The 23,295-nt window shown below is 52.6% G+C and overlaps 1 protein-coding gene across 1 annotated transcript in view; it reads left to right on the top strand.

Moving 5' to 3' along the window:
* The first annotated feature begins 8,779 nt into the window (after positions 1 to 8,779).
* Positions 8,780 to 23,295, top strand: part of ADGRA2 (adhesion G protein-coupled receptor A2) — a 102,855-nt gene continuing 88,339 nt past the window's right edge. Inside the window, exon 1 of the mRNA XM_048829642.2 lies at positions 8,780 to 9,315. Coding sequence (XP_048685599.2) covers positions 9,077 to 9,315 — 239 coding nt within the window. The 5' untranslated portion in view covers positions 8,780 to 9,076. The remainder of the gene's footprint in view (positions 9,316 to 23,295) is intronic.

The following is a 23,295-nucleotide window of genomic DNA, read 5'->3' as shown; positions in this document are numbered from 1 at the left end:
GAGAACTATCCGGTTGACTCAAATCTCTTTTGTGAGTGGTAACCGCTAATTTAGACCCCATCACTTTGCAGGTGTAGTTGGGATGATGTTTTCCAATGTGCCTTACTTTGCACTTGTCAACGCTGAATTCCATCTGCCAGTTTGTTGCCCAGTCACCAGTTTTGTGAGTTCCCTTTGTAACGCTTTGCAGTCAGCTGTGGACTTAACAATCTTCAGTAATTTTGTATTGTCTGCAAACTTTGCCACTTTACTGTTTACCCGTTTTCCAGATCGTTTGATATGTTGAACAGCACAGTTCCCAGGACAGATCCTTGGGAGACCCCACTATTTCCCTATCTCCATTCTGAAATTTCACCATTTATTCCTACCTTTGTTCCCTGTCTTTTAACCAGTTCCTGATACATGAGAGGACCTTCCTCTGACCCCATGACTGCTGACTTTGCTTAAGAGCCTTTGGTGAGAGACCTTGTCAGAGGCTTCTTGAAAGTCTAAGTACTCTACATCCACTAGATCACCCTTGTCCACATGTTTGTTTGACCCAATCAAAGTCTAATAGATTAATGAGGCACAATTTCCCTTTACAAAAGCCATGTTGACTCTTCTCCAAAATACTGTGTTCCTCTCTGTCTGATAATTCTGTTCTTTACTATAATTTCAACCAGTTTGCCTGGTACTGAAGTTAGGCTTACTGGCCTGTAATTGCCGGGGTCTCCTCTGGAGTATTTTTTTTTTTTTTTAAATTGTCATTACACTAACTATCTGCCAGTCATCTGGTACAGAGGCTGATTTAAGTGATAGGTTACAGACTACAGTTAGTAGTTCTGTAATTTCACATTTGAATTAATTCAGAACTCTTGGATGAATACTGTCTGGTCCTGGTGACTTATTACTGGTTCATTGATCAATTTGTTCCAAAACCGCCACCTACTCACCCCTCAATCTGGGACACCTCAAAAGAATGGCTCTTGTGTTGGAATCTCCCTCACGTCCTCTGCAATGTAGACTGATGCAAAGAGTTCATTTAGCATCGCCGCAAGGGCCTTGTCTTCCTTGAGTGTTCCTTTAGCACCTCGATTGTCCAGTGTCCCACCTAATTGGCAGGTTTTCTGCTTCTGATGTGCTTAGAAAATTTATTGCTCTTAGTTTTTGTGTCTCTTTCTAGTTGCTTTTCAGATTAGGTTTTTTTTTCCCGCCTGTATAATTCTACTTTTACACTTGACTTGCCAGAGTTTATGCTCCTTTCTGTTTTCTTCAGTAGAATTTGACTTCAGTTTTTAAAGGATGTATTTTTGTGTCTCACCGCCTCTTTATTCTGTTTAGCTACGATGGGGATCTTTTATTTTTGCCCGCTTGCAGGCATTTCACTCTTGTGACTGTTCCATTTAACCAGCCTCCCCATTTTTTGTAGTTCTCAGTTTTGAAGTTAAGTGCTACTGTGGTGAGCTTCTTTGGTATTTTGCCCCCTACAAGGATGTTAAATTTAATTACGTTATAGTTGCTATTACCAAATGATTCAGCTCTATTCACCTCTTGGATCAGATCCTATATGCCACTGTAGATATAACTTTTAAAAACTAGGTTTTGGGTAGGGAAGCCTGAGCGAACACTACAAAACTGGCCATTTCGTAATGTAGCTTTGTATTAAAGTCCTATCCATATAGCATATACAACTCCCACTCAGCAATACACATCTCCAAGATTTATTCAGATTTCACATTAACCTTGGACTCTGTGTCAACTATAGACCCTCCAGGCTCTCTCCCTGCCTTGGAGAAGCTGAGACACCCCCATGATCCCTCTCCTGTACAAACAGACCCTTCTCCCAGCACTCCAAAGCAGTTGTCAGCCAGGGGAGCCGTGAAGGAGCATGAGTCAGACTCCCTGTCTGTCATGGTGGAATTATTCTGTGGGGATTGCGAGACCGTCTCGGGCTAGACTTGGCTATCTCCAAAAGAAATAAAAAGGTGGATTATTCTAGGCTAGAATCATGTGCTGCTGCTCTTTTCATAGCAGTGGGTGAGGAAAGACTCCATGCTAAAGCTATATTTAGATAAATATCGATACTAAATGAGCAGCCTCCTACTCTAACGGCAGCTTTTGAAACCACGGAGCTTTGCAGGCTTCAATTACCTAGTTAGGAGGAATCCAGTCTGTTCAGACACTGTCCTCCCCCTCCCTCCTCCTGCTGCTAAGTCAGGTTTGTTTGTTTCAGATGATATCTTGTGTGTTGCTAAGTACTTGGCTTCAAGTTTGAACTTCCTGCCAATCTGTGAAATGAAATCAATGTGTGACCCTATTTGACAGATGCACGGAGAAGTGATCAGGGCTGGCTCTAGCTTTCAATAGGGTGGGGCTGCTGGGAGACTTGGAGAGACATGAAAGTTATCTGTTCCCCATTTGGCATCATGCAATGCAGTATAGAGTCTTCCTGTGATGCTCGGGAGGGATCGCGTCCAGAGGAAAAGCAAGCTGTATTGTTTCTTTTGAGGGCAGGAAGGACTGAGGAGGAGGAGACCTGGCTTTAGTTTCTGCCTGTGTGCCTTCAGGCCAGTCACGACCTATGGATAAGTTTAGAATCTCTCTAGAGGAAAGAGAGGCACAAATGTGGATGTAGCTAAACCTGTGCCAGCACTATCTGTGGGGAAACATCTAGGAGAGGCTCATCCAGCACTGGAGGGTGTCCTAGCATAGGGTTAGAGTGCTATGAGAAGATGGCAGCTAGTTTTTGTAGTGACTGACCTGAAAACAATAGGTATCCCCGATACAACAGCTGCCTCCCTGATTACCACTTTCATAAGAATGAACATGGGGGGGTCAGACTGATGGTCCAGCTAGCCCAGTGGCTGGTGCCAGATCATGCTTTAGAAGGAAAGAACAACAAGAGTAATTATCAAGTGATCCATCCAGTCGTCCATTCCTAGCTTCTGGCAGTCAGAGGCTAGGAACACCCAGAGCCTGGGGTTCCATCCCTGACTATCTTGGCTAATAGACCTATCCTCCAGGAACATATCTAATTCTTTTTTGAACCCTGTTATACTTTTGGCCTTCACAGCATCTCCGGGCAACGAGTTCCACAGGTTGACTGTGTGGTGTGTGAAGTAGTACTTCCTTGGGTTTTAAATCTGCTGCCTGTTAATGTCATTGGGTGACACCTGGTTTGTGTGTTTATATAGAGGGGTAAATAACTTTCCCTCTTCACTCTCTCCACACCAGTCATGATTTTATAGACCCCTGAGTCATCTCTTTTCTAAGTTGAACAGTCCCAGTCATCTTAATCTCTCCTTGTATGGAAGCTGTTCCATTCCTCTAATAATTTTTGTTGCCCTTCTTTGTGCCTTGTCCACTCCATTGATCCTTCTCAGCAACGTGGCCTTGCAGACTGAGCTCTCCATTCTCCTGGGGTTTTTGTGCTCATCCTCATGGTGCTCATGTCTACTCAGAGGGTCTCTTCTGTGGGTAGAAGCATGTTGGTACTGGAGAAATTTCCACAGCAGCTGCCTGTGCTGTACCTCTTCTGTGATTAGGAGACTGTCTGCAGCTTCTTTCAAACACTCTGTCTGGGAAGTTCTCCTACTAGGGAGTCAGACTTGCTGCCTTTTCCAAGCCTGGTTGCCGAGTCAAGCCCGTTCGCTGTGTTGTGACCTGTTTCAGTTCTGCACCTAGGATTAACAAGTGCTGCTCTGCATCTGTGCCTGCAGCGTCCAGTGAGAACTTGCTCTTTGGAGCAAGCACCTGGCTCTAACACTCTGCTGGTTGGCTCTGATGAGCAGCTGTAGAGGGGCAGTTGGGCTGTAGTCATTGTCACTCAATCCCTGCTAGCAGTTCTACATGGAGCTTCATCCTTGGGGTTGTTAAAAGAAAGAAGCTGTGAGTGTGTGAGATCTCCCCTTTGCACAGCTTAGGGCTTCCATGCAGAATGCCTCTGTGTTGCTACCCTCCAGAGAGTGATGCCCCTCTCACAGGTATGGTCTCCATGTGTGCTCTCCCCTTGTGAACAAGTGTTAGGGGATGGTGCGTGGATTGGTCTCGCTCCGTGGGGCACTCCATCCTGACCTCTTTAGAAAGCTGCAAAAAATGTGGTTAACTTCTTAATTGATTTTCATTCTCACTCTGGCCAGGACATTCTTGGGAGCCCTGGGTTCAAGTTCCTGTTCAGCCGTAGACTTCCTTTGTGACACTGTGCAAGTCACTTAACCTCTCTGGGACCCAGTTCTCCAGCTGAGAAATGGGGGCTGTGAGGGTAAATCCATATGCCCTTGGAGGATGCTCTGCTACTAGTGAGAGCCATACATCCTTAGAGGAAGCCCTGGTGGTAGGCTGAGCATGGAGGGCTGGAAATCTCACCAGTGCTTGTTTTTGCAGCATGTGAAAACCAGTCTTGTAAAAATGAGTGGTTTGGATGTAGCCCTTCTGACAAATAAGCCCCCAGCACAGTGCAAATTGCACCTGTTGACAGATGTAATGCTCACTTTCTTGACCTGTCATTTGACCTGTCTAATAGAATCAATGAAAGCTTCAGACAGGTTAAATGCCTTAGCTACACAGGGTGAGGGTCAAAATTCATGATGAGCTAACCAGGGGCAGGTGCCTATTGCAGATTTCATCAGTGGAAGCAAAATGGGACTTGTTTATTTCATGGATAGCAGATTTCCTCAGTGAAAGCCACTGTAAAAGTTTTTTTTGTTGGACCCAAATGAGTAGAATTTGGAGACTTCTGCTTTTTTGAGGTTGGGAGCGGAGAGGGTTACCGTACCTCTGACACTCAGGCTCCGATGCTGTTATAGCATCAAATAAGTTACCCCATTGTTTGGCTTAGCAGGATAGTGATTCAGAATGGAGCAGGCTAGGTGTTTGTCTGGGAAAGAGTTTAGAGGGGCTTGGAAATAGCTGAAAGAACTTATAGGCGAAGCTCAGATCAGCTGGGAAGCACTGTTTGAACAGTTCTCCTCTAGTGGTGGTGTCCCTGGATATTTCACATTTGTTATTGGTTTGGATGAGGGTTGACTGTTTGGAGGTAACTTTATAGGAGGCTGAAATGCTGAAGGCGTGTGCAGGGGCATGATTGCTTCAATGTGCTCCAGAGACCACTCCAGAGCTCTGATTAGCCACAGAATGCTGCCAGCCCTGACCAATATCCTCCGGGCTCAAAAACCTTGCCAAGCCCATTCCTGTCCACTCATGAGGAACGCACGATTAATGCCATGTTTTCGAGGGCCCCTTCTCCCTGCTGGGTCAGACACATCGCCCTTGAAAAGAAAAGGGCAGAGTGACTCAATTATGGGCTGGCGCTGGATCCAGGGCAGTGCTCAGTATGTATTAGTCCAGGCAGCCTCCTACCTCCCCACTGGCTCCCAGGGGGGAGGAGAAGTGAAACAGGTCATTAAGGCAACCCAGAATAAATCAATGGGTGAGAGCCTAGTCCTGAAGGGCTAGGCCACCCACTGCTACCCATCGAACTATGGACAATGCATAAACGTTCTCACTGAGTCTTTGTTGGAGTTCCCTTAATTTCCTTGGGTAAATTAGTAGCAATGCATTAGGCCATTTCCCTGGTGGGATATATTGCAACTGAGCACTAATTGCTATTTGTAAGATGATGGACCCAATCAGGCCTGCTGCTAGCTTCAACAGACCTGTATTTTGGCTTTTTCAAACACTTTAGTACCCTAATTCAAATACTTGTTTACTTAGGGTTTGAACTTCCAAGTGCTACCCCGAGTGGCCTGCTGACATCCATGGCAGTAAGCGTGGTGCATGACAGGGTTTGCGGGACTGAGCCCTAGTCCGCTTTGGTTGGTAGTTTTTTGAAATTCCCAGGGACCTTGTCTCTTTAAATCATGTTGCAAAGAAGCAAAATACCTTCCCCCTGCTACTAGCAACACTGTAGGTTAGGAGTGAAAGAACTTTAATCCTCTAGGGCTAGATTTTCCAGAAAAGGCAAATTTTGTGTAAAACTGTCAGTTTCCCTTCTTGTTCGGTCAGTTTCACTGATGCAACTCTGAGACCTTTCAATTGGGGGTTCACCTGCAATAAGGGAGTGTGTGTCTGTGTCTCCTTTTTGTGGCTGTTTCTAATAGAAGCTGACATAGATAGGTGGAAACGCATCTGTGAGTGTCAATGTTTTTGAAAAGCTCATTTGTACCAAGTACATGGTGGGCCCAGTTTAAGTTGCCTCCTGGTGTGATCGTCACTCCCTGGAGAGGAAGGCTTAAAGTTTCAGTTAGGAGTCCTGGCAACCACAAGCTCCAATCCCAAGAGCTGACTCCTCAATGAGGTAAAGCCTGGTCCGTGCTGTTTTCTAGTTTTGAGCCTTTATGATGAAACCTTAAAAACGGATTGGCTAGTGAGGAGTCTTTCAAACTCCCCTTGGCATGCAGGCTGGGCCCCAGGCACCAGGCTGGATGCTGGTCAGCTAAGCACAGGGCCATACCGATTTGCAATACATGATGCAGCTTGACTGACCCTTCATAAAACCTCTCCTAGCCTCAAGATCCAGGGTGCGCTCATTAGCCCTGCCTGAGCTCTGCTCGCTTCAGGAGGGAACGGTGTTCGTGTGCCATATTAGAATAACCCCTCCCAGCCTGGCTAGGGTGAACAACAGCACTACTAGGACTTAATTGGTGTCAGTTGAATGGGGGACAAATAGGATGTTGGTTTCCAAGGAGGGTATAACTGGTTGGACCTCCCTGGTCTCTTGTGCTAGAGTTCACTAGCACCTAGCTAGGTGCTGAAAGCAGACAAGAAGAAAGGCTTGGGGCCCCTTGTAACATCTCCTGTTAAAGAGGTGGGTTCACTGTGAAACCCAGTTCTACAACAATCATTCCCTCCCCCAGCTCTGCCTCCCTGAGGTAATGGCTCTTGATGTGCTGGGGACCTGCAGCTGCTTTTTGCCCCTTTCAGTGCATTCAGCTGTGCTTGCATTCGGTTCCAGTCCTGCAGGTTTGTTATAGTAACACTTTACATTTACCTAACTCCTGCTATTAATTTAGAATGACTGTCCCCAGTGAGGTAGGTCAATATCTCCCTTTTACAGGTGAGGAAACTAAGAGAAGTTAGGGGCTAAGTCTGAAAGGTGCTGAGTGCTTTCTGTGTCCCTCTGCCTGTTCCACTGGCTTCTTGCCATTCCCGATGAGCTGGAACACACCAGTGCAGCGAGCTGCTCTTCAAATGGCCCATTACAGAGATCTATGTATGGAAAGGGAGGAATAATATTTCTCCCTCCTTCAGGAGGAATTAGTGGTCCCTGGGAGAAGTCAGGTGCACACACATCTTTCCACAGCCCTGACTCCCTGCTCTCTCATGCTGGGGTTCTTCAAGATTGCATTGCCCTCTTTTGATCCCTATTTATTGTGCAGGGGTGAGACAGAGGGTGGGCACTAGTAGTGCAAGCCTTCACTATACTGCCTTCAGTGCACATGCACCATCACTTTTGTCCTGTGTTTGTACCGAGCACAATGGGGTCCTGGCCCATGACTGGGCCTCACAGGTGTTACTGCAGTACCTGTGAAGAATAGCAACAGGATGTTCATGCAGATTATAGGTGCTGGGGCTTCACTGCATCTCAGTCTGGATAAAGACACAGACAGGTGATCTGACTCTCTAGGTGTTGGGCACTCCAGCAACCTCTGAGCCACGTGGGCCTGCAGCTAGAAAACAGTCCTGAGGAGGAAAATGGGAGTGAAGCAGGAAAAGGGAACCTGCTGGATAAGGTGTGTCGGGCTGGGTGTGACGCCAGACAGAAGGGGGTGGGGATGGCTGTGTTACAGGACTTAGACCTGGGGGAGTGAACGGGAGCAGGCTGGTAAAATAGCCCAAAAAGGGGGATTGCCTGAATCTTTAGTGCCACCAATGCCTCCTTCACACTCCAGCCCCTATCACAAACTACATCATTCATCTTCAGCTCAACCCATGGCTACACCAGGGTCCTAGAAGGCTGCGCTGTCACTGAGTTGTGGCCTATTGGCTCAGCTCTTCTCTCTCCTGGGAGGGATGGGCTCTCCACCTTGCTAGGTGGTAACCTGCCAGGTGCTGTGCCAGGATGTGGCTCATCTGATCTCCAGTCTCCAATAGGGGTCCACAGCAAATGCTACAGGGTGGACAAACTGTCCTGGCCCTGTGGTCACTGTACAGGATCAGATGCCCTCCCCAAACTTGGCAGATACAGAATGCCTCCTCCAAGGGGAAACTGTCCTGGCTCCAGCTCGGAACAACCAGCCCCAGCAGCCAAGGCACTGGTGAGGGTGCTCACTCCTGGGTTTAGACTCAGAGTAGGGGCAGGTTTGGCTGGGGGGATTATACACCGCCCAAGGGCTGCGTCCCCCAGAGGCCCGGCACAGGGCGTGGGGGAAAGGTTCCCTCTACCTCTCCACAGACCCTCCCTCCAGGCACTCGGGGCGGGGGGCACCGTCTGCAGGCCCCTCGCAGCTCAGTGGGGCTGGGCGGGGGAGCAGGGCGTCGGGGACTCCGGGTAAGAGCACGGGGAGGGCGGGTGCCGCGGGGGAAGGAAGCGCCAGGGGCCCCGAGATTTGGAAGGGGGCGCACGCGGTCGGGGAGCGCTGGTGCGCAGCGGGGAGCGCATGAACCCCGCAAGTTTGGAGGGGGCCGCGCACGGGACCCAGGGGCGAGTGCGGAGCCCGGGGGCTGAGGAAGTTGGGGGGCCCCGGGCGCGCAGGGGCCGGGCTGGGAGCGGGGAGGCGCTAGGGCCCCGCAGCCGGGCCTGGCGGAGCGGGGGTGGGACCCGAGCGGCAGCCGCAGAAACCGCTAGGTCCCATCCAGAGCGCAGCAGCCGGACGCTTCGCCGCCGGCAGCCGCGGACCCCCCCGTCCCACCCGACCATGCCGCGGGCAGCGCAGGGCACCGGGCAGTCGCGGGAGGCAGCCGGGCGCCGGGGCGGCTCCGGGGGGGTGTGAGGGCGGAGAGCCCCTGGGAAGGAGCCGGGACCCTGCGCATGGCTGCCCCCGGGACCTGGCTGTAGGGTGCCCGCGCCCCTGTGCGCCCAGGGCCGGCCCTTCCTCCAGCGGAGCCCCGGCCGGGGGCGGCGTCTCGTGGCTCGGGGGCGCCCGGCGAGGATGGGCTGATGGGCTCGGGGCCGCCCCGTGGGATGCGCTGCGCGGCCGGGCTGCTCTGCCTGGCCGCCTGGCTGTGCGCGGGGGGCGCCCGCAGCTGCCCCGCGCAGACCCCGCGCTGCAAGTGCGTGGGGGAGCGGCCCAAGGGGCCGGGCCTGCCCGGCGCGGCCCGCAGGAAGGTGATTTGCAGCGACCAGCAGCTGCTGGAGCCGCCCGACCCGCGCCTGCTGCCCAACGCCACGGTCAGCCTGTGAGTAGCGAGCGCTCGGCGTGGGCGCGGGGCAGGGCGCTTGGGGCGCTGCGCCGGGGCAGAGACAGCCCCGAGCCCCGGCTGCCGGGACCCCCCCCCTCCCCCGGCACCCAGCAGCCCCTGGTTCCTGCTGCCCCCCCCCCCCCCAGCGGCCACCGACCGTACCCCAACAGCCCCTGGTTCCTGCTGCCCCCTCCAGCACCCACCGTACCCCAACAGCCCCTGGTTCCTGCTGCCCCCCCCAGCGGCCACCGACCGTACCCCAACAGCCCCTGGTTCCTGCTGCCCCCCCCCAGCGGCCACCGACCGTACCCCAACAGCCCCTGGTTCCTGCTGCCCCCTCCAGCACCCACCGTACCCCAACAGCCCCTGGTTCCTGCTGCCCCCTCCAGCACCCACCGTACCCCAACAGCCCCTGGTTCCTGCTGCCCCCTCCAGCACCCACCGTACCCCAACAGCCCCTGGTTGCTGCTGCCCCCTCCAGCACCCACCGACCGTACCCCAACAGCCCCTGGTTCCTGCTGCCCCCTCCAGCGGCCACCGACCGTACCCCAACAGCCCCTGGTTCCTGCTGCCCCCTCCAGCACCCACCGTACCCCAACAGCCCCTGGTTCCTGCTGCCCCCTCCAGCGGCCACCGTACCCCAACAGCCCCTGGTTCCTGCTGCCCCCTCCAGCGGCCACCGACCGTACCCCAACAGCCCCTGGTTCCTGCTGCCCCCCCCAGCGGCCACCGACCGTACCCCAACAGCCCCTGGTTCCTGCTGCCCCCTCCAGCACCCACCGTACCCCAACAGCCCCTGGTTCCTGCTGCCCCCCCCCCAGCGGCCACCGACCGTACCCCAACAGCCCCTGGTTCCTGCTGCCCCCCCCCAGCGGCCACCGACCGTACCCCAACAGCCCCTGGTTCCTGCTGCACCCCCCCAGCGGCCACCGACCGTACCCCAACAGCCCCTGGTTCCTGCTGCCCCCTCCAGCACCCACTGTACCCCAACAGCCCCTGGTTCCTGCTGCCCCCCCCCAGCGGCCACCGACCGTACCCCAATAGCCCCTGGTTCCTGCTGCCCCCTCCAGCACCCACCGTACCCCAACAGCCCCTGGTTCCTGCTGCCCCCCCCCAGCGGCCACCGACCGTACCCCAACAGCCCCTGGTTCCTGCTGCCCCCTCCCCAGCGGCCACCGACCGTACCCCAACAGCCCCTGGTTCCTGCTGCCCCCTCCAGCACCCACTGTACCCCAACAGCCCCTGGTTCCTGCTGCCCCCCCCAGCGGCCACCGACCGTACCCCAACAGCCCCTGGTTCCTGCTGCCCCCTCCAGCACCCACCGTACCCCAACAGCCCCTGGTTCCTGCTGCCCCCTCCAGCACCCACCGTACCCCAACAGCCCCTGGTTCCTACTGCCCCCTCCCCAGCGGCCACCGTACCCCAACAGCCCCTGGTTCCTGCTGCCCCCTCCCCAGCGGCCACCGACCGTACCCCAACAGCCCCTGGTTCCTGCTGCCCCCTCCAGCACCCACCGTACCCCAACAGCCCCTGGTTCCTGCTGCCCCCTCCCTAGCGGCCACCGACCATACCCCAACAGCCCCTGGTTCCTGCTGCCCCCTCCAGCACCTACCGTACCCCAACAGCCCCTGGTTCCTGCTGCCCCCTCCCCCAGCGGCCACCAACCGTACCCCAACAGCCCCTGGTTCCTGCTGCCCCCTCCAGCACCCACCGTACCCCAACAGCCCCTGGTTCCTGCTGCCCCCTCCCCAGCGGTCACCGACCGTACCCTAACAGCCCCTGGTTCCTGCTGCCCCCTCCCCCAGCGGCCACCAACCGTACCCCAACAGCCCCTGGTTCCTGCTGCCCCCTCCAGCACCCACCGTACCCCAACAGCCCCTGGTTCCTGCTGCCCCCTCCCCAGCGGTCACCGACCGTACCCTAACAGCCCCTGGTTCCTGCTGCCCCCTCTAGCCCCAGCACACACTGTCCCCCTCCTCTTGCCCCTCTAGCACCCACTGCCCTCACCCGCCGTCCATACACCTAACAGCCCCTGGTTCCTGCCACCCTGTCCAGCACCCACTGCCCCCCCATCTGCTGATCTCCCAGCACCCACTGTCCGTACCCCTAACAGCCACTGGTTCCTGCTGCCTTGTCCAGCACCCACTGCCCCCCTTCTGCTGGTCCCTCCCGCACTCACTGTCTGTACTCCTGCCTGCTCCCAGCATAATTCCCCCCATACCTGCTCCCTATGCACTCAGAATGACTCCCATTGCCAACCCCACATCCAGTGTGCCCCTCTCTACCTGCCCCCCAGCACCCACCATCCCCAGCCATCAATCTCTCCTGTCTGCCCCCAGCACCCACCCTGATTCTCCCTACCTGCCCCATACACACCCAAAATGACTTCCCTGTCTACCGCTGTGCATTTCTGCATTCCCCCAACACCCTACCCAGTGCCACCCGGTGACTGCTCCCAACACCCCCAAACCCCCCCAGCACTCTCACATACATCTCTCTTTTTCCCTCCAGTCACTTTGCTTCCCTTATGCCAGACTCTTTCCCTGTGTGTAAACTCCGCTGGGCTGTTGGAATCCAGGGCCCAGCACTCCCTGGCCAGAGGGACGGTGGGAAGTGTGTGTGTGTGTTTGTTTGTTGAGGGCTGTAAGCAGGCACCGTTTCCAAACCACATAATGATCAGGCCAGGCCCCTGCCCTGGGGAGGCGGGGGTGGAGGGGTGGGGCTGAGAGTTCAGGCACATGACTGGGATGATGATGACTTCTGTTGCGGGACCAGGGCTCACTTGCAATGGAGGTGAGGTGAATGGAGGAGGCTGTGTGTGGGAGCCTTGCACACACAGACCTTGTCTGTACAGAACAAGACTTAATTTCCTAGGATCTCCCATCGTCGCAGCTGTGCCCCGGGGGTGACAGTGGAAGCTGGCGCGGGCAAGGTACTGTCAGTGTTCTAGCCGCCATGGGCTCTGAGTGCACCGGTGGGAAACGAGCATAAGCACAGCCAGGGTGTGGGGGGCCGTTCCTAGAACATCTGTGACCTGGAAGAAGGCTCCATGCAGGGAGGATAGAAAACCCACGGGCAGCAACTCAGGCTCCAACTGCGTCTTGGACCTGGCGGCTTCCAAACGTGCCATTCTTGGTGCACTTGTTGGGCCCAGTCTCGCAGCCTGTGCTTAGGCCAATAGTTCCACTGACTTCATTAGCACCACTCACCAGAATAAGGTCCATCCAGTCTCAGACCTGTTCGTATCAGTCATAGTCTTTAAGAAGACTGGAAGAATGGAAGTGGCTGGATAGGTGAGGTCATGACTGTAAAAAATTCTCTTTGTGGGCCTGATCCAGAGCCCACTGAAGCTAGTGGAAAAAGGCCCATTGATTTCAGTGGGCCTTGAATCAGGATGGGTCCTGTTTCCTACTGGGCTGTATTGGCAAAAGTTCCTAGTGCAGACCAGGCCTGAAAATCAGTTTCACTTTGGTTTATAGTCACTTTCATTTCCACCTTTTCCTTTGGCAACATCTGGGGCTTTACACAGAGAGCTTTTGTTTGAAAACAACTGTTTCCACTGGAAATAATAACGCACACCTTTCTTAAAATAGCTCCCCTCCCCTCATCTGATCTGGCAATGTAAAGTAGGGAAAGTTTTAAAAGTTCCGTCTGTCTTTTCATTGTAACACTTGATTTTCAGTGGCTTGTGTACACAGACGAGGTCTCGCAGTTGAAATTGTCTTAAAAGTCCTCGGAACCCCACTTTGTCGTTTGAGGCAGTTAATGCTACTTTATGCTTATTTAGACCCTGATCCTGCAAAGGCCGTTGCACTTGCTTAGCCGTACATGCAGTAAGCAGGGTTCACTGGGACTGCCCGCAGGGTGTGATGTTAAGCATATGGGTTGAGTCCCTGATCTTGCAGAGACTTAGGTGTGTGCTTCATTCTGTACATTGTGAATTGTCCTATTAAAGTCAACAGGACTGTTTGCAGTGCATAAAGTCAAGCACTTGCATAAGTGTTTGTAGGACTGGGGCATGTTTTCTGAGCTCCAGCACATAGGCAGTGGAGCAATTTTTAAAAAGCCAGGCAATGTTCGTGTTCTGTGTTTAACTCTGGTTTGGATTTACTCTTGCATCAGTTTTTTTTTAAGACTGTTAGTATTTGGTGGTGGTGTGCTTAACAGTTTGTTGGGTTTTTTAATGACAAAAGAAGGAAATTTGTTTTTAAAGCCTTGACGTGCATGCAGTGGCAGTGTGGATCATTCAAGTTCAGAAAGGGTGGGGTTACTCTAGCAAGCAAGCCTGGTGCTCTGGTGCCTGACACGTTTGGGGTTCTGTTCATAAAGCGCATTTTATCCCCCCGGCCCTGTTTTAGCCTGTGCACTGGCATACTTGGCTAATTCTCAGAGTGTGGGTGTTCAGCGCTTTCTGAAAATCAGGTCCCTTTCAGAGATCTCAAGCTGGGTCCTTGAAAAATGAAGCATCCAGATTCTCTAGTCCTTTTTGGAAATCTTGGCCAGTGGGTGCGCCTGCTTGTATGTGTACATATATAGGAATAACCTATTTTGGCAATGTGAAAATCTTCCCACGAAGACAACACTAAAGATGTAACTACAATAATACCACTGTAAATAGTCCCAAAACAATAAAACCAGTGAATTTCATAATTAACAGTGATACCTGCCATGTGTAATCCACTCTCTCCTTTAATTACCACCATACATAGCTTAGAAATTCTGTTAAGACATCTGATCACTTTTTTCACTTCCCAGAGAAAACTGCTTTTTATTTTTTTATTTTTTCAGTTTACATCCCTGCCTCTTCCAAATGTGCACTGGGGCCCTGATTCAGTAGTGCAGTCTTATTCAGTAAACAACACAAGCACATGCTTTAATGCCTTGTTGAACTGGGGCTTGGGTGTGTGGCTAAAGGACTTCGTTAGCTGCTGCTGAAATGCTATATAGGAGGAAAGAACCAAACCGCACTGAGCGGCGGGGACGGTGAAAGCAAAATGGGCATTTTTAAGCCTGTCTTTCACTGATTTAACATTGCTAGGTATTACCAATTTTCAGTAATTTGGCTCTTGGAAGGAGAAGCTCATTTGCTGATAGGGTCATATAGAGACAGCAGGCACTGCAAAGTAGCAAAGCTTGATTGACCATACAATGAACATTAAGGGGGCACCACTCAAACCTGACATGAAACTGACAAACACAGGCAGAAAGCTACAAATATTCAGTGACCCCAGACTTTAGTGTCCAACACTAAACGTGATTTATTCTAAACCTTTTCCAGATGGAAAAATCAAAACCAGAGGCTTTTAGCTGATGAGCAGCCCCTTTAGATTACGAGGCCGTAGTGGCTTGGTCTTCCGTCGGGTTTAAAGTAGGAAAGCATCAGTTGGCCCTTGAGAGTCACTGGGCGTTGCGTTCTCTGTAGGTACTCACGCCGCTCTCATCACTGTCATAGCTGAACACCTTCCAGTCCGGCGTTAAGCAACGTGAATAACATCTATTTCTCAATGAGTGCTACTGCTGACAAAACAGTTGCACTTCAAACCCATTCCGAAGGATCTGACGGGGGAAGATCTCTGGGCAAAGCTCCTGAGTAACTCCCCAGGAGAGACTCTTTAGATAAAGTTGTAGAGCAGCTGATTCTTCGTGGGAAATGTTTGGGTACATTTTGTTTAGAACAATAATAATAACACTTGGCACTTAAAAGTAGGGCCCTAATTCTGGTCGTCTTCAGGTCTGGCCAGAATACACGAACGCGTTAGGCCTGAACGACCAGCCCTAATTCTGGCTGGCTTCTGTGCCCAGGCAAGTTATTCCTGCCAGAAAGTGATGTAACTAGTATGGCACAGGGGTGCATGGGCCCTGGCCAGGGCAGTACGTGCTAAAACACATGGAGCACGCTCCCTGACCCACCGTGAACTGCTCCTCTGCTGTTCTGCCTGCCTGCGGAGGTTGGGGGAGACCAGAATGTTTGAGCTGCAGCCAGAGTGGGGAGCACCCATGCCTGTGGGTGACCCACAGGCAGAACATGGCCCTGCTATGTTGTAAGAGCCCCGATGGTTTGAGTTTTGAGTTTCTCCCTCTTTTTTCTTTTAAACCACTAGGGGTGTTGGATAGAGCAAAGATCTTTGTGGCTTCAGAGCCTCAGCAGTTGCGGCTGCTTATTCACCCCTCAAGTGAGACTCCTTGCTGGTATTACAGTTCTCCCCGCCGCAGCCAGAGGGAAGGCATGGGGAAAATAAGCAGCAGCGAAGAGCTGGTGCATCCAAGATCCTGGTTTCATATGAATGTATCCAGTAATAGAGGCCGGGGTTAGAGAGAACCAGGCACATAGGCAGAGCCACCTCTAAAGCCTTCCATCAGGTGCTAGAGGGTTGACCTCCGTGGATTAAACCCCAGTCTAGGCAGCCTGCAATGCTTTGGGCTCTCTTTCCATAGTGGCATGAGTGACTTGGATGAGAGGATCAGAATCCATGTTTTGTGTTTTCCTGCCGTGTCTGTGATGCATGGTGGATCCTCATGGAAAGCCTTCTGTTTAGAGAAAGTACAGCTCGTTTTCTCTCCATCCAGCTCCCCGCATGGGGATTGGTGCTACGCAGATAGATAGAAGCAAAACCAGTGAAATGCCAGCAGATGTTTAACTACAGAAATTAATTCCATGTGGTGGAGCATCTCTGGCAAGGGAAGAGGCCTGATGTGCAGAGACTGGGGATGCTGAGTGCTGGGGATTATCTGCTCTGCCATTCGATTGAAGTCCTCACCTTGTGCCTGAGAGGCTCCACACAGCATTGCAACTCCAGGGGAGCCGCACGGCTAAGGGCTTGAACCTGCCAGGTGCCCAGCACCTTCCAGTCCCATCGAAGGCTGTGGAAGTTGAAGTTGCTCAGTATCTCACAGGGTCAAGTCTTAAATAGCCACAGCTGTCTTAGCATGACATTCTGTATGGCTTGGCTCCGTCCTCTTGCCAAAGCAACTCCGTCACCTGGAGGCAATTTCTAAGGAAATGGAACAGCTGCAGGTATGGGGTGTTGTTGGCACTGGTTAGAACCTTTGTGCTTTGTTATTGCAAAAAAAGCAATTTCTTCAGCGTACAATCATTGGAAACCTGCCTCTGCTGATGCTCTTCTCTAGCGCCCACGACCCAGGGGCAGGCACGCTCACGTGTGGAGGGAAGTGTGCAAAGGGGGAAGGGGGATTAGGCCACTAATATCCTAGTGCAGCCTGAACAAAAGTTGCCAGTTTGCACTTGTTTATGTATGTCTCTCACCCGCCCTTGCAAACACGCATGCATTGGTTCACAGATACGGGTTTATACGTGCCATAGGAGCTGGTCTGTGGCTTGTTTGGGGGCTTTTACAGCTACGCTGGTTGGCACAAAGAGCCATTATCCAAGCTGCAGCCCTGTGGATTAGTAATGGAAGAAACACCCGAGGCTCGCCAGACTGTTTTCCTTTCCTTAGGGACAGGGCTGGAGGGTTCCCTAAAGTGCATTCTTCCTGTGTGGGTCACTTATTTTAAGTGGCCCAAGTTGTGGGTTTCCCACCACTTCTCTGGGGAAATCACTTGTCTGCTCAGGATGGTCCATGCCCGCGTTACTATTGCAAATGTCGATACCTTTTGAAATAAGAAAAGGAGTACTTGTGGCACCTTAGAGACTAACCAATTTATTATTCTCTAAGGTGCCACAAGTACTCCTTTTCTTTTTGCGAATACAGACTAACACGGCTGTTCCTCTGAAACCTTTTGAAATAAAAACCTGGTTTCACAATTTAGCTCCTGTGCATTAGATTCGAAGCAGGTGAGCCCAGTGAAGCAGAGTTTCTCTCTCTCCTCCCTGCCCTTTCTGATACGTGGTAGTGAAGATGCCTGAGAAGACTCTTCGCGGGTTTTGTGAGTGAGATCATCCAGGAGCCCTCAACCTTCTACCTCAGCCACAGGCCTGAGCAACCAGACTTGAGACTGATATATTTGTGTATCCAAAACTGGGCTTCTAATGGCTCCTCTTTTGCAACCATAGTTTATTGTGTGAATGCCGCTGCTCTGTTATAAAGTCCAGCACATCCTTACATGGGGTTCCGTTCAGTCTGGCCTTGCATCGCCCCTTCTGGCGGTGTCTGGGTGAAGAGAGAATGCAGTTCTGCCTCTCGTGTCACTTTTGATGTTCGTCCAAAGGCACTGCGAGGTGACGGGACTCTTTCAGACCTGTATTAACAAGGTTTTAATTCCAACCCCCTCGGAATGACCTCTGTGCTAATAGCCTAATGGAAAAAGTACTGTATTCTTAACAAGACACAGATAGCCGTGTTAGGCCATAGCCAACCCTGCTGTTACACACGCAGGAGTCCAAACCTCTTCCAGATGTGGAATTCTAGAGCAGGCCTCATTTATGCGCACAGCTTGATTGCACCAAAATTGCATACTGTCTGGGGGAATATAGGGTTTCGACTTATGACCAATTTCCAGTTCTACTTGAACTGCCCTCGCTGAGTCTTGTTTATCCTGGGCCTCGCAGATGGTTTCTTGCTGAAACCCTTTTCAGCCTCTTATTTGTTATTTATTGGGCTGCAGTTGTGGCAGCTTCCCCCACCCCCTTCTTCTCTTTGAAAAAATGGTCTCCCAAAGGCAGAGAGACTCTGGCGGCTCGCACGCTGATTTAATCATGGCTAGGCTAGGGAACTGGAACTAAGAAGATTGCACGGTAGAGCACACGTGGACATGAGGGCTCATTCTGCCGGCTTCCGCCTCAACCTCCAGTACCTGCCCGAGGTGTAAAGAGGACACGTCTGTGGAGCAGGCCAAAGTTGTTAGGCCCCTTTGAGGTGGATGTGAGGGAGGCCGGCCTTTAGAGGAGGGGTACTGTACGTGTATTTGAACAAGCTTCCATTTTGTTAGGAAATGCCTTGGCCAGCAATTACCTTGACCCCTCTCTGAGATGAACCTCAGTGGTTCCTCTCACACTCATCCCGTAGTCCCCATATAGCAGAGACTTTCTGCTCGAGATGGGGTCGCTGAGCAGCTCTGATCTCCGGGACGTGTAACCACTCTGCCAAAGGGTCTGAGTGCAAGCTGTTAGGCTCTTGCTGGCCTGGGCTGGGGCCGCACAGAGTTCTCCTCCGCAGAAGTCCTCAGAGTCATTTTCCTGCCTAGTTGTTCTGGTCTGAGTCTGGCCCAAGCTGATAGTGACTGCAAGCTGTTCCCATCTGATGGCTCCTTTGTGCCTGTGTGAAACCACTTTGGTGGGTCTCGGCCCTTCTCCCAGAGAATGCCACCACAGCTGGCACTAATTGGCCCTCTGGTTGGCAGGTTTGCCAGTGGCGATGAAGAATCAACGAACCATGGAAACTGAGCTCTCCTCTGGCCCTCTGAGACAGGCTGAGACACAGACCCATTGTATGATTACAGACCGTACAGCAGTCTGTCACCAGAGGATCTGAAGGATGGTCCAGTGCTTAGGATGTTAGCCTAGCACTTGGGAGACGTGGGTTCAAGTCCCTACTCCGATGCTAAGGGCTGTGGGAGAGCCGAGAGGAGCAATATGGTTCAGACAGAGACATCCCTTAGGGGAGGATTTATTAACAGGGATACTCTGTATCCTAGTAAAGAGGGGAGGATGCACGTTGATAAAGTACTGATAGGAACTGAAGAGAAACAGTCAGATGAAAAAAAGTTCCATTCAATTACATCACATGAAGGCAGACAATTAAATATTGACAAATATAATAAGTGCTTATATACAAATGCTAGAAGTCTAAATACTAAGATGGGTGACCTTGAGTGCCTGGTATTAAATGAGGATATAGATATGACAGGCATCGCAGACACTTGGTGGAACGATTAATATCAAATGGGACACAGTAATACCAGGGTACAAAATATATGGGAATGATAGAGTAAGTCGTGCTGTGGGAAAGAAAGCATAGAGTCAAATACAATAAAAATCTTAAATGACTCACACAGTACCATCGAATCTCTATGGACAGAAATTCCATACCTGAACAATAAGAGTGTAGCCGTACGAATATACTATTGATCACCTGACCAAGATGCTAACTGTGATTGTGAAATGCTCAGGGAGATCAGAGAAGCTACAAAAACAAAAACCTCAACTATAATGGGGGATTTCAGCTATCACTATGTTGACTGGGAACGTGTCACCTCAGAACGGGATACAGAGATAAAATTTCTAGACACCATTAATGACTGCTTCTTGGAGCAGCTAGTCCTGGAAACCACAAGGGGAGAGAGAATTCTTGATTTAGTCCTAAGTGGCCCACAGGATCCGTCCAAAGGTGAATACAGCTGAACCACCTCTGTACCCGATGACTAGCAGATAGCTAATATAATGAAATTTTTTAAAACATGCTTCAGAGGCGATCCTGGCAGCTACAGGCTGTTTCAGTACTATAGTTTCAACCAATTTTCCCAGTAAAGAACATTTAGCCTCTGTGTGCCACCGTTTCCCCTCTGTGGAATGGGGGAAATGGCACTGTTCTACCTCACAGGAGTGTTGTGAGGATAAATACATTGTAAATCAGATAAGTATGGAAGAGAGATCTCCGTGCTTCACCAAGGTAAGTCAGTGCTGCTGTTCCTGTTCTGCAGGTGGGGAGAGGAAGTGACTCACCCATGGACTCACAGCTGGTCAGCGGCTGAGCCGGGAATAGACCCCACGAGTGATGGGTGCGTGTGTGGGTGCTCAGTGGAAAGTTCCCCTCCCACCCAAGCATTGGGAGGATGTTGACTTTCGCCCCAGAGCAGCTGCTCCTTCCCCATGTGTTCCTGATCATCCCTGAGTGTGAGCATGACTGGCTGGCAGAAGCGAGCATCTGCAAAGCGTTCCAAGGGAGGTAAAGCCTGTAGCCTCCCAGCCTTGTGTTCGCCCCCCAGCGGGCGTGCCGAAGTCCCGGTGCACCCTGGTTCCCGCCGAGCGGGCTGTGGGGGTTCCCCGGGAGGGCTGAGCAATGCCCGTGTTCTGTAGGAGCTGCCGGGCTGTGCTGGACTGTAGTCCAGCTTCTCACTGCGGCAGCTGGCGGGCCTGGTGTGCGGAGGGAGTTCTGCTTTGCAGCATGCAGTGGAGTTCCGAATGGATGCGGGCCTGGGGTTTCCTCTGCCCTTCCTAGCCCCTTCGAGCTGTGCCCTTACGGTGTGACGTGCCTAGGTCCGGGGGTGGGGGAGTGCTGGGGGGCCCCTCCTTGTGCTGCGGTTGACCAGAAAGGGCCAGCTTGGGCCACAGGGGCTTTCACTGCTGCTGGGTCCATCAGTGGGTGCTGGCACCTGAACAGGGGGTTGAAAACGAGAGGTGTCGGAAACCGAACCACTGCGCAGGCCGTGGTTAGTGTGCTGTGGGGGTAGGCCAGCCCCGCTCTCTCTGCACCGTATTTCAACCTGGCCACCTCCCACAGCGCCTCAGGCGGCGGCTTGGGCTCTCGGCTGACTGCCGCTGCCAGGTATCTGGGACGTGAGCGCTGGCCCGCCAGGAGGAGGCTGGGCCAGGAAATCATCAGCTGCCCCCTGGGGTGTGGTCCGGGGGGGAGGAGGACCTGCCTCCTGCTCCCCTGAAGGAGAGGTGGGTGCACAGGCACTGCACTTGGGCTGGAGCAGCTGCTGGAAAGGGCTGAATCGTTTGTTCTGTATCCGTCAATGGAATCCCGGTAGCTGGAATCGATTGCGTCGTCCCTCGGCTGGATTGAAAAGGGGAGCCGGCTCGCCCCGTTCCAGCAGCGTCTTGTATCCATTTGTTCATTGTCCATCCGACGGAGCAAATGCCTCTGCGGCTGCCCTCTCTCACGGAGCGACGCCCTGCCCGGGTCATGTTGCGTTTGCTGTCGGTCCCTGTGCGTGGCTCGCCCCAAAGCGCAATGCCGGCTGGTGAGGGGAGGAACATCTGGGATGCAGGAGCTTGGGAGCGATGGGAGGAAGGGTTCATGCATCAGGCTGGGGAAGAGCCTCCCAAGGAAGCGGTGGCAGGCTCATTTCATGGGACGTTTGGTGTTTGGTCATGAGGTCATGCGCTGGGGAACATGTGGTCAATAACGAGCCTTGCAGCAGCCAGCTGTAAGAGATTGAGCGGCACCCCGATAGTCTTCTCACACCTCTTGAGTTCGGGGCTTGTGTAGCTAGTGGATTTCTTGCCAATCACCATGAGTTCTACTTTGATCCACTTTGGCTGAAAATATTGGCTTTTCCTTATTTTACTGCTGTGACCCACATAATTTAGAAACGACCTCATCCCTCTGACAACAGCTGCACCAGGGCTGTTCCTAAACCACCCTGAAATGCGCAGCTTGAGCCCTGGGCCCTGCCTCTGTTCTATCCTGTTAGGAGTTTCTGGGGACAGCTGCAGAGGGCAGCTGGCTTTGCTGTGGTGCTCTCCTCCCCTCTCCCAAGATCTGCTGTGGCTCCGTCTGAGCTCCTGAAATGTGAGCTGGCAGCTGGTGCTTTGTGCTCCAGGTTTGTGTGGCAAAGGCAGTAAATTACTGTGACGTTAAGGCCAAGCAAGGGGGCTCCATAGGTTGCTCCGGACACCTGTTGCTGCCAGCCAGGCCTGGCAAGCCTCAGGCGCCCAGGACAGGTCAATGATGGGGTGGAGCGCAAGCCAGGCCAATTACTCAGACAGCACTTAGCTGCCATCCGTTCCTAGAGAGATCTACGCCCTCTCCGCACGTCTCTGCAAGCATCCCTCGGTTCTACGCACATGTGGGACTTTCCTGCACATGGTTTTATTCCTCTCTGAACCGGGAGGTGGTTTGCTTTTTGAAATGGGTGGCAGTTAAACAGGAAGGCATGCCCTGGAGGGGTGCTCTTTTTTCACTCCTCTCTGAGCACAGTGCTCAAAACGGAGGGCTGTTGTTGTAGTCAGGTGTTGGGCAGGTGAGGTGGCTGCCTGCCTGCCGGCTGGTCCCAATCCTTTGCCAGCAGTGGAGCGGGGGAAGGGAATCTGAGAGCAGCACAGCATGGGCCATAGGGGCAGAGTGGGAGGCAAGGCAGAGGAACGTGGCCCATGCTCCGAGCACAGAACCGGTTGTGCAATAAAAATTAGCATCCACTTATCCTTCCCCAGCACTGGGAGCTTGCCGAGAGTTTCGTGCCTGATCCAGCCGTCGGCACCAGCTCCGTGGGGAGCTTTCTGCAGGAGTGCTCTGCAAAGTGGCGTGTGAGGGATGGCTCAGGGAGGGCAGGGGGGCCTGAGAGCCGTCGGCATGGTGAAAGCTCCAGGCCGTTCACATCCCTGCTTCCCCTACTCTTCTCCTTTGTTTTCTCCTTGTTCCTCACCTTCATTTCAACTCTTCCTCCTTCTGGGGGCATAAATGACATGGCCACTGATCCAGATTTTATAGGGTCTGTTGATGAGACCGTCTAGGTTCCCCCTTTCCCACCCTCTTGCTCTAGGAGCTGCCCCAGCGCCATGCATTACTGCTTTCGTCTGAGGAACGAGTCATCCAAGGCACCTAGCCCTGAGCCTGGTGTAAACCTGCTTGCCACATAAAACCTGTTTGCCTTCCTCTCCCAGACTGGGCAAATCCGGAGCACCTTTCCCTGAATGGGAGGCACAACATGTAGGCGAGCGCTGCAGGGGCGGGGAAATACCTTGGCCCCTCTTAGCTGCTGGTTACTTGCTGGGCTGCAGTGGGCGTCTGTAAGGTCGTGTTTTCCTCACAGGCAAGAACAAGACGGTGTTATGATGTGACATGGGGTCAGCCCTGGCTCTGTTTGTAATGCAGGGGTCAAGCAGGGCAGACAGGCGTTGTAAGAGCACAGAGGGCTTAAACGTGTAATTATGTAATAACATAATATGTAACATGTAATATGGTACCCATAGCATCTCAGGCTGTCCAAGGGCTTTACTGTGAGAGAGGGGACTGAGCCCTAGCGGTAAGGTGATCTCCCCAAGAGCACACAGCAAGCCTGTTGAGGGAGAAGAACCCAGGAGTCCTGACTCAGGATACTCTGCTCTACTCTCTGCTTCCTGGCATGTTTTAT

The sequence above is a fragment of the Caretta caretta genome, chromosome 26, assembly GCF_965140235.1.
Source record: "Caretta caretta isolate rCarCar2 chromosome 26, rCarCar1.hap1, whole genome shotgun sequence".
NCBI classification, from domain to species: Eukaryota; Metazoa; Chordata; order Testudines; family Cheloniidae; genus Caretta; species Caretta caretta.
The sequence above is the reverse complement of the archived record's forward strand: the minus strand, read 5'-3'. Positions and strand labels throughout refer to the sequence as shown.